We start from the raw sequence: 11,626 nt of genomic DNA, 5'->3' as shown, positions 1-11,626 counted from the left end.
CTTGGCGGAATTACCGACGAGAGAGGTTGTGACTTACGAGATCCCAAGTGTATAGGAGAAAAAAGAGAATATAATGAGAACTTCGTTCACTCATCTCTCTCAAAACTTTTAGCTATTACTATTTATGCCTTCTTTAAACAATTCATCCATCAATATATGTCAATATGAAATTTCAATGTGCTTCCTTTCTCATTTTCACTTTCTTTCAATACATGTCTCTTATTCTTTCTTCTTCGTTTGTCTATATGACATTTCTAGCAAAAACAAAAATGTCAAGTTCGGGATGAGGAGAATGTGTCCCATCTCTTCGTTCCCATTCCTATTTACTACCCAATGAGTCCTATATTGAGAGAAAATGTGCCATGCCAACTTTCTAGCTCCTTGTCAAGGAGTTGAATGTGCATAAGGACCGAGGCAACGATTTGAGGAATCAAGGAAATATTCCACTTGTGTTTGCATCCACAACTTTATGTTAGGCAAAAGAGATCCTCTTCATGCACTAAGATCTTAGGGGCCTCACGGATCCAAAGTGTGCATCTACCTACACATGAGGCAAAAAGGTGGCACAACACATGATCCAGGATATCGTTATGGCATGGCACATGATTCTGGATATCGTTAAGAGAAGGATGAAAAATTGTATTTGTATCCACAAGTGCAAAGGGCGGTCTATTCATGCAATGAAGCCTCAAGGTTATGTTACTAGTTCCTACGTGAATAACAATTGTGTTTCTGGTAAAGAAAAAATGAAGAGGAGCATGACACGAGATGGTGACATTCGGGTTCGTAGGAGTGCCGTGGGTGGGTGGGTGTGGACGATCAAAGGTGTTATGGAAAGAATAAACTGTGAGTGCAAGGACATGTGGGTTCGATAGAAGCCATACATTTATAGTTCATACATAGAGATAGAGATATTGTCCGGACAGGTGTGAATACGAAGCGGCAGTTCGTAGCCACGAGTTTCAAGTGTAAGAGAGAGAGAGAGAGACATGTTGTCCGGACAAGTGTGAAACAGAAATAAAAAACGGGGGGCAGTTCATAGCCACACGTATTAATTTGTTTATTTTTATTGTTCACTCGTTCTTTTTTTTGAAACGAAAGAAAAATAAAATCAACGGAAAAAGAAGAAGAAGAAGAAAGAAAGAAAAAAACGAAATGGATTTAAATGATTTAAATCCGAAATTTACAAAAAAAAAGAAGGAAAAAAAGACACATAGGTTTAGGAAATATAGCAAACGTTTTAAATATTTAACATTACGAGAATAATTAGTTAATTGCTGAAGTTATAAATAATTATTTGATCAGTTGTTTTTTTTTTTCTTAATTCTGAAAAACATAAATATATAAATACGAGGAGGCGGAAAGCATAGTAAACAAAAAAGAAACCTCTCTCTCCTTTCCATGGAACCTTCTGCAACAGACATGGCCGCAAACCCTAACCCTAACCCTAACCCTAACCCTAACTCTAACCCTATCCATGGCGCAGATCACCCGGCCCCTGTGTCCATCCCTGCGACCGTCGCCGTTTCCGACCTCTACGGACACGTTTCCTCCCTCGAGCAGTCCGTCCACAGGCTCATCTCCGACAAGAAACGGAGCAGCTCCCAGCAGCACCTCCTGCACATGGAGCAGCAGTTGGAGACCTGCACCTCCCCGCGCCTCCGTGAAACGCCTCCTTTCCCCTACCCCTCCATGTCTGCCAGGCAGATCTCCTCCTCCTCCGTCCCCTGCGTCTTCCAGATGCCTCTCCACTACCCTCGCTACCGTCGATCCGAATACGAATCCATGCCTGAGTGGAGGCTCGACCTTCTCCTCGAAGAATATGGTCTTCCTATCGACCCCTCCTCCTCCCTCCCTCAGAAACGGGAGATAGCCATTGGAAACTTCTTGTGGAACAGCAGCAATTGATGTTACCATCTTTCTCGCCTTTCTTCTGCCTTCTCCTCCAATCTTTCATCGTCTGCCTTCTTTCATATTCCTTCTTAATCTTCTCCTCTATCAGAGTTTACGAATGTTCCCTTCCATCTTCCCTTCATCATAACTCGTTATACTGTGCGTAGAGGTATGTCTATGAAGTTTATACGCTCTCTTTTTGCATCCTTTACTGGATCAAATTCCCGCAAGAATTTCTACATTCCCTGTGTTGAAAACAGTTTGCATGGCTTTAGCATTTTTAGATCTAAAAGAAACCTTTTGCTCAGCGCAGTAGACTTAGACAACGTTTTCGTTGATCCTCATATGGCTTTCATAATTCTGCTCCACTTCTTCACCTAGATTGAAAGCAAAGATTTTTCGAGGCATATATTTTGTGTAAATTTAATACGGTATTATAAAGCATATACTTTAGATCCAAGCATTGTTTTATAGAGTTTTTCATAACTACCGAACAAATTTATTTATTACGGCATTCTTATTTTCCTATCTAGCTCAACTGGTTTCGCAGATTCTCACATCTTGACATTTTCTTGTATTATTCTCTGCATGCACACTCATGTTCAGAAACAGCGTTCATGCCTGCTTTTTGAAGTCCATGTTTGAACACTATAGTCGTCATTATATGCATATCATCCTGTCTGTTGTGAACAATTATATAACAGTAAGCGTTCTGAATGAAGTATTGTTTTGAAAATCTTGTAATAGACACGCTTTTGCGTATATAAATAATTCAAATGCTATTATCCAGAGTCTTAGACCATAAAATTGCTTTCCTGATATGCTGTAATGTAGGTTGTGTATGTATCTGCATATACACATAATTGCTAAACAATTTTGTCTCCTGGGAAGACCATAATGTTGAACCATGTACGTGTGTTTATATACTTTCACCTGCATGTTTATAATTGTCACTTGATAGACGAGTAATTTACAAATGCATGTTCAAAAATCTGGTAATGTCCGACATGTATGTTTGTCTGCATAAATGTTAAGAAAATCTGGCAATATGTATCCGGTACCTATGATTGTCTATTTGCATATATATATTGTCTATGTGCTCTCTGTAGACCCTTTAATGCCTGATGTTTATGTACGTGTGTATTACATGTGTATTTGCATGTATAGTGTTGTTTACATGCGTTACTTTACTCATAAGTGGTCTTTCTGTAGAGAATCAAATAACCTTGGCCATGAACATAATAAACCCTACTCGTAACTCGAGGTTTAAGGAGAAGTAGTTTTGACTCTAAATATTTGACCCCTACTCTTTAAGAGATAGGTTTATTGTTTATAAGCTCGTTTTGTTATGAATTTTAAAGACTAGGTTTCAGTGAGGGTACATCTTAGAGTGTGGATCCCATCAAATAGTCTGACTTTGTAGATTTACTGTGGTGATACTTTCAGTAGCTCTTCTTGATTTCATAAATTGTCTGTGGCCATGTGTAGGAAGATAGTTCTAAGAGTTTTCATTTGTTGACTTATATGCGAAGAAATCAAAGTGAAGTTGGGCATGTTTTTTGTGGGTTACCCCAGGATACAGAATTTATCTGGTAAATATTGTTGTTACCATGTTAAATTTGTCTGGTTATAATGTTTGTCACCATGGTTTGATTGATGGAATTTCTTGGATGATGTGGGATCAACATTATTACCATGGTTAATTTGTTTGGTAACAATGTTGTCACCACGATTGATTTAGAAATTGTTTGGATGGTGTGGCATCGCTCCACAATGTTGATGTGTATTTTTTGTCATTTGAGGATTTATTTTAACAAACTATCAAAGGTTGGGTGGTTTTGCGTCTCCACCTCATTTTTTAGGTCGAAGGCGATTTATGAAGGTATTCATGCTCGAAGTGGGGTGTGTGGTGTTAACATAATTTTAGTTTGGTAAAAAAAATTGAATAGACTAAGAGCCCAAGTAAGATATAGAACAATTATGGATGGGACAAAGATGGAATATAATGGTTTATGTTATGGGAGCTACTAGTATTACGGGCCAGATTTGCGGTTATTATGGCCACTCAAGTTATTAAATCCAATGAACTTTAATATGACTTGCAATATGTTAGTAAGCCTTGTATGATTCATTGCATACAAAATGGGAGCAATATTAATCATACGCACCTTTGATGCTTAAAGCATTCACACTTGACACCTTGGTAGCTTTGTGTAGGATGTATACCTACAATGTTGAGCCGATATGCTTTAACCTTCATTGCAATTCTTCATTGATAACCAAGACAACTTTGTTCTTCAACCATACATTTTCATTAAAGATGACCCAATTGATTGATGACTTTGCAAATACATATTTTGGACATTAGGCTCATGTGTCTTTTAGTGTTGGCCTACCTCATATGCAATTAAGCATGTAATTATATTGTGATGTTTCTGAAATGTTTGTAGTGCTAGAAAATCAAAAAACATGTGGGCTTTATATTGCATGCAAGTTCTTATATTGTAATTCAAATCGGTGTATCTATGAATCTATGGTGTACATTGGAGCAACGTAGCCAACAAAACAAAGAAATATAGAATCAAGTAAAACATTTGTTTACTCAATTCCTTCGACATGCAAAGTTGTGAGCAAGGAACTTTTAAGAAGGTATTATTGAAACAATAATAAAATCTTTAAAGGTGAATGATAATATTTATAAAATGGAAGGTGAGTCAACTTCTTGGTATTATAAGAGGGTGCATCTTTGATGAGTGGGCCGCAGGGTTGATTTTCTATTAATTTTTCATTTTATAGGATGTCAAACCCAAGGTTTGTCTTTTCAAATGTTACAAAAGCCTTTTTGAATAAGGGTGGGTGGGGGAGGAAAAGGTAGATGAAGGTTGTTTCTCCATGCCATGTGCCATTAAGAAATGTGGATGTTGTCCAAGAGAGAAGCCTGCCTTGTTTGAATGTTGTTCGTATTCAACATGTCAAGATTCTCACTCAATTACATATTTGAACACTACTCACCTTGAGACCGTGGAATATCTTTGTCACCCCTTATTTTTATGCTTTGATGAAATCGTGCCAACTCACTTTTATGTCGTTTAGAAGGTTGTTTAGAATCATGACATTGTTTTTTATGTTTTGCCCATTTTCTTTTACCTTAAGTTTGTTGGAACAACAATGCTATTATTGGACGAGCTCAGTTGGAATGATTATAATGATGAACTATGTTAACTATTAACTATGTATGATAAGGTTATTATGAAATTGAAAAAATATGTTTCAATTGGGAGAATTGCACTAAATGATTATGTGCAACAAGGTACAATAATCTCTTGTCAATACAATTTAAGAAAGCATTGATAGTCAAACAATTATCCAAAGTTTGGGTGTTGTTTCTTACGTTTGTTGGTTGATATAACACTAAGAAGACTGACTTAGATCAATGAAAATGAGGCTACACCAAAAGTTATCCAAATATGTAACGGTAGCTTCGTAACTATGCAACTTGATTATAATAACGAAATAACCCAACTCAAATTGATTGAAAATTAAGCATTTTGTCTTGGAGCTTTTGACATGAGTTAACCGAATACATTTCACCATAAAAAATAGTTATCGTTTTTGTAAGTAGTCGTTATGTGTTGGCCTTGTCACCACGCATAACTATGGAAGAAAGGCTTGGTAAATATTACTTACTTATTAGGGTTCTTATCATTGGAACATAAATGAAATGATGATAAAAAAATGGTTGTCGTATAGTCTTACAACACGTCTACATCTAATGTATTAGGTTTAGAATCAAAACTTTCGGTTTGACGCGTACCAATATTTTTAGAGTGTTATATTTCAAAGATGATAATATCTATATCACGTTTTGCGAAGTGCTATCTTCACCATTGAATACAATGCAATATAATTAAAGATGGGTTGTCTACAAATGTCTAATTTGCCATTCTATTGTATGATGATTTCCTAAGGCGTGACACACTACCTATACCATCACAGTGCATATATGAGTGTACTAGGCAAGGAGATCAACTATATGTACATGTGTAGCAAACATAGTCACATCATCAGCACATGAACACATCCTCTATAAGAAAATTTAATTAAGGTGGTGACCAATAATAATTGTAGGAAGTACTAACCACGAGTCCACCTTAATAGGCTCTATAAGGTTGAATGGGAAAACGTGACATATATGACTAAATAGGTATAGGTGGTACAGTTGACCAATTGAGTGATTTGCTCTCTCTTTTATTGTGAAAGGGCAATCTGTTTGATTTCAACTATGAGGATACATCATTACATAAATCAAATACAGATGTCTATTTTCCTATTTCAATCAAGTTGTGAACTATAGTCCGTCTAGTTGTGAGCTAGTCATTGCTGATAATATTTCCTTCTCATGTCATGTTACATGTATAATCATAATGTGTAACCCATGATGTGAATGGCCACATTTTCTATTATAAAAACAAGACTTACTGAAAATACCTTAATGTAAATGTGAAACTTATTGCCATCAATCTTTCGAAGAACATCTCACACATATTCCTATAGAAGCTTACACATAATTGCAAACATTTATCACTTATTTACCTACTTGGGAATTATCTGACAATATGAACACTATGCATTCATAGTTAACAACAAGACTTCTAACATTCGGTCTGCCCCAAAACACATTATGCAAAAATTAGGAATAAATAAGGAAGAACGGATGCTAGACCACCTAATCATCCTCTAGCGAAGATGAAGATAGATCTGAGTCCCATTTGTGCCCCATACCATTGAGCTCAGACATGGATCAATCATCGTGCCTTGGGTTCAAGACGAAGGAGACACACTTGTATGAAGCTAGAGCTTTGCCATGCTATTAGAGTTCCTATCAAAATAAGAAAGATTATCCCCTTAATGAAGGTAATTAGCCTTCTCATATTACGCCCTTGTCTATTTCAAACCCTACGCCCTTGTCTATTTCAAACTTGACTATTCTATTATAATTGATCAAGTGATGAAACACTCCAAAGTTATCTCCCACCATAGGATTAAGAATAACTCAATCCTTAACGTTCATTCCTTATTATTGAGGCCACATCCAACCCTAAGTTTAGAGAACTACAATTACAATTATGCTCTTAACAAAAAGGGTTATGGAGAATTAGTTTTTATTAACTCCTCTAATACCATGACATGGGAGAGAGATAGATCTAAATATATTTCATTATTGTCCTTGGAAGTTAGATATGACATAAGGTGTCAAAACTAAATCATTTTCACATAGTAGGTCTACAATTGAGTGGTGAATTCTAATGCTCAACAACTTTACTAATGAATGTTGCAATTGAGAGTGCATATTTTGACTACGAGAGGATTGTTTGGAGTGGACCATATTGTCAATGTATGGAAAGTAAACCCAAATTTGTTCCAACATAGAACATCGTATCAAAATGTGATACTCAAACTCATAAACTTGTTCAAGGCAAAAATATGCATATTCGATGAATCTCCTCACATCTTCCCCAACACCCCCATGTTAGATTGAAGAGAATGCAAGCTAAGTTTTATGGAAGCAATGGTGCAAATGGTATATAGAGGGATGGTGGGATCCATCACATATACTAGGAAGTTGATGCGAGGGCTTTTGTAAAATATGAGTATGCATTAAACATCCATTTCCATTGTCGTGATCCAAATGGGAAGTGATTTTGGCCTTAGGAAATAGGAGCATGTGTGGTGTTTGTAGCTTGGCTCGAAAAAACTTCATAAGAATGAGATTTTGGACATTTTCAAACTCTTTCCAAATAGAATTAGTATAGTTCCATATTTCAACCCCATATAGCAGCAAGTCATGTTTCCAAAGTTTTAAAGAGTTTTTTCTTGAGAAACAAGACATTTAAGTTCACCACCATTGCATATATGATCAAATGCATTGTAACCCTTCGTTGTCACTTTGAAACAATATGTAGTCTAGATGGATGTAGCTTAGTTGGTAAGGTTGCCCAATGGAAACCAGGTGGTCATGGGTTTAACCCCTACATTCCACACATGCATCCAGTGAATTAAGAGATATGTATGAAGTATATAATAAAGAGGTGAGAAAATTGAGTATTGAACCTAACATGTAGTGGTTGTCATGTTAACAACTTACCACTAGGGTAAACTAATTACGAGAGATTGATTGAGATTGAGATTCTATTATCCTCTTCGGAGGTCAAATATGACCTATGAGACCAAAAATACACGACATTCACAATCCAGATGGGACAACATATCTTTATTATACATGATTCTAGAGGAGGTGAATCACAATTTCGTTCCACATCTAGTTGTTAAAGACATTTGTGTTACTATGTTACAACTTTACCCTTGCCATCATAATAAGTAGTGATGACTACCTAACTTAGGTATTGGGCTCTATGGCACAATTGCAATTGGGTTCTTCTATTATGGTATCCATGTGGTACCATAACATCTATGTAGGTTGAAAGGATAATTGATTTGCCAATTCTCTCAATTGAGCTCTATGGCCACCTTGCCCTTGTATGAGTTGTCATTATGACTACCAATATTGCGACACCTTAAATGTTTACCTTACCATAAGATTCTGATTATTGTAGTAGGGTGAACAAGGGAATTATGTATTGTCATGTTCTTTTAAGATACTCACTACTTTATGGATATAATAAATAAATGTGAGTTGATAGCATCTTCAATCATGGGGATCAATGTTTAGGCAAAAGATGACCTCATTCACTAAAATGGCACTTGAATTTCCAAACAACTTGGTAGATGTAAATACGTATGCAAGGAAACTCGACCACATAGTAAAGAGAAGTTTTATGGAAACTAGGTATAGATTGTGGTGTGGTTTCGAGCAGACAACATGGTATATGTAAACATTTCTCCAAGGAAACTCAACAGCTACATACGGAAGAGACGTTTTACAGAAACTAGGTATAGATTGTGGTGTGGTTTCGGGCGAACAACATGGCGGAACATGTTATCCTTTGTAGACATGGACTAAAAGCAACAAGATGACGATGTAAGGGGGGGGGGGACATGTGACTAGAGGAAACGAGGCACTGCGACATTGACTGCATGATTGGGTGAGTGAGTAGGAGCAGCGTATATCGACCGGGGGGGATTTAAAAGTATTTCGAGAAGTCGGATCAACTTGACATTGGGGTGACAGGTGCATATTGCTAAGGGGAGTGGACGGGAGCTTGACACAAAGCGGGGCATGTCGTCATTTCATATAATGGCGAATTAAGCATGCAGGTATTTGGAGGGAGGCGTTCAATTCAGAACGAACGCAGGCTTATGGCGAAGTGGGCTGTGGACGGCTACAGCCGGCCGAGGATCTCAAAAAGTTCCCTCTCATGTGTGTGTGTGTGTGTGTGTGATACAGATATAGCTAACTAGATCTCTCTCTCTATATATATACACACACACACATACATACATATATATAGTGTAGGTGGATTAGATGGATATTTTTATTTCTATCGATATATATATATAAGGTATATGGATATTTTGTTTCTTGTCTACATACATACATACATACATACATACGTATATATATATATATATGTATATGTATGTATGTATATATATGTATATGTATGTATGTATATATATGCATGTATATTTGAATGTATTTTTTGGCATTCACAGTCAACGTTGACGTGTCCCAATCAGGGCTTGCCACGTAGATAAAGTCATCCACCACTATACAAACCCGGGCTCTATCCTTTTCCTTTCTATTTCCATATCCTTCTTAAAATACATACATATATATCTCTCTTGAGTTCCGCCATAGCCAAACAACACGTATCTCCTCCGCCTGCGACTCGAGCTTTTTTCCCTTTCTCTTTCCTTCTCATACCTCCTCTGAGCTTCGCCATAGCCAACTCCTATCTCCTCCTCCTCCTCCTCCTCCATCTTTTTCCTTCCTATTTCCTTCTATATCTTTGAGTTTCGCCATAGCCTGCTAACATGCTTCCTCTCTCCTCCTCCTCCTCCTCCACCTCCTTCCTTCTTCTGTTTTTCTTGACATTCCTCTTCTCAATTTGTTCTTCGTCTCGGCCTCTCGCTCACCATCGTCATCAACATCATCTCGCTGCAGGTACGTATATCTCCTCCCTGAGCTTTTCACCGTAGGTTTCCCCTCCTTGATAACGTTGTATAAACATTTAGGACGGTTCTTTTTGCATCATTTTGTATTTACGCTATCTCGGTCTGTCTGTGTTCCTTTCACAGAACTCGTGTCTCCATCTCAGGGAAAGCTGTATTTTTCTCCTTCTGTACAATCAATGGAGAAAGATCTTCAGACTAATTTAATGGACAAGGTATATTTGTTTCTATAGCGATCTTATTCTTCGTAATACGTTCATTGCTTTATTGTGTTTCATTTTATCCTGAATGTAATGAAGATTGCCATACTTTTTAATACGACGTTCTTCGTTCTTCAATGATATATATATATATATATATATATATATATATATATGAACAAATGTTCTCCCTTTTCATTGTTACGTCTCCTTGCAGGATAAGGACGATATGCCTTTTGTTCCTGCACATATTCAAGACGTTTCTGATCAGATAAGAATCAATGTAAATTTATTGCATAGCAGAAGAAGAAAAATGCTCAGAACTGAAGAAAGGACTACGACACAAGGGGTTGTTCATACAGACTACGTCTGTGCTGATTCTTGCTAGATCTCTTGAAGCTACTGTAAAGATTTTTCAAGAAATCGTTTCTTCTTGCATCACCTCTGAGAAAGAAAGCTAAGGTTTAAGTGGATGATATTGTTAGATGTAGGTTTGTGTAATCACTGCCTCTTCCCCTTCTTGTCCTCAGGTGTAAAAAGAATAAACGTTTCTTTTTTTCCTGGGAGAGAAGCGTCTTTTTGTTTCGACTCTTCCTTCATAAATTCATTATGGATGTAATATAGCGTATTTCTTATAGTTATATATTACGATGGACAACACAAGATGAATACCGAATGCTGTTAAGAACATTCAAACTGTTTTGATTTTCTCAAGTTTGTAGCTGTTAACTCATCATTGCAACTATTGATCTTTCCCATGTGTTCTAATCGCTCTCCACTCGCTTCCTCTTTCTGTTAGATGTGTAATCACTGCTGCATTCTTTAAGTCTGTTTTTAACATTTCAATTCAAACAATATTCATTTTTTAGCTGTTGTTTTGTAGAAAAGCTTTACTCGCTTCAATTCGTTGGCATTTGAAAAGGATTCGTCTTCATTTCATTGCAATGCATTGAAGTAAATTGATAGAAATGTTTTACCTTTTGCTACCTGTGAACAACAAAGTCGGCATGATGCTATACGCGGTCTTGGATCCATCCTCTTTTGTCTACATGAATCTTTTTGTCTTCATCTCACACGTACATAGATATTACACTTTTTACACAGAAGAATCAAATAGCTGTTCTTCATAGTTTTTCATTTCCATGTTTATGTCGTCGCTACTGTTTTGTTTCACAAATAGCTGCAATCTGCTCCATACGAACATACATGCACATGCACATGCACAAATCGGATACACGTATATGTATGTGTACATCATCAGTCACATACATGTACATGTACATGTACATGTACAGTGACATTACACATACATACATATACATGTGTGAAACCTTGGTGGTTGCAAGAAATATAAGAAAAATGAAAGGCATTGCTGATCTGTCTTGTCTATTTGGTTTTCT

At 36.8% G+C, this 11,626-nt stretch overlaps 1 protein-coding gene across 1 annotated transcript; it reads left to right on the top strand.

The window, feature by feature from the left end:
- The first annotated feature begins 9,723 nt into the window (after nucleotides 1-9,723).
- LOC147858693 (uncharacterized) lies at nucleotides 9,724-11,094 on the top strand. The gene is made up of 3 exons (XM_087325365.1): nucleotides 9,724-10,018; nucleotides 10,153-10,241; nucleotides 10,444-11,094. Exons 1-3 carry the CDS (start codon nucleotides 9,889-9,891, stop codon nucleotides 10,612-10,614), a joined length of 390 nt encoding a protein of 129 aa, XP_087181491.1. The 5' UTR covers nucleotides 9,724-9,888; the 3' UTR covers nucleotides 10,615-11,094.
- The last annotated feature ends 532 nt before the right edge of the window (nucleotides 11,095-11,626 follow it).

This window comes from Azolla caroliniana, unplaced genomic scaffold, assembly GCF_043228905.1.
Source record: "Azolla caroliniana isolate FFs.n. ecotype wild unplaced genomic scaffold, voAzoCaro1.0.p SCAF_10, whole genome shotgun sequence".
Classification (NCBI taxonomy): Eukaryota; Viridiplantae; Streptophyta; class Polypodiopsida; order Salviniales; family Salviniaceae; genus Azolla; species Azolla caroliniana.
The sequence above is the reverse complement of the archived record's forward strand: the minus strand, read 5'-3'. Positions and strand labels throughout refer to the sequence as shown.

Coding starts and splice junctions, on each gene's coding strand:
- LOC147858693 (XM_087325365.1), top strand. CDS start 9,889: ATGCTTCCTCTCTCCTCCTCCTCCTCCTCCACCTCCTTCCTTCTTCTG. Junction 10,019..10,152: donor TCAACATCATCTCGCTGCAG/GTACGTATATCT, acceptor TTCCTTTCACAG/AACTCGTGTCTCCATCTCAG. Junction 10,242..10,443: donor AGACTAATTTAATGGACAAG/GTATATTTGTTT, acceptor GTCTCCTTGCAG/GATAAGGACGATATGCCTTT.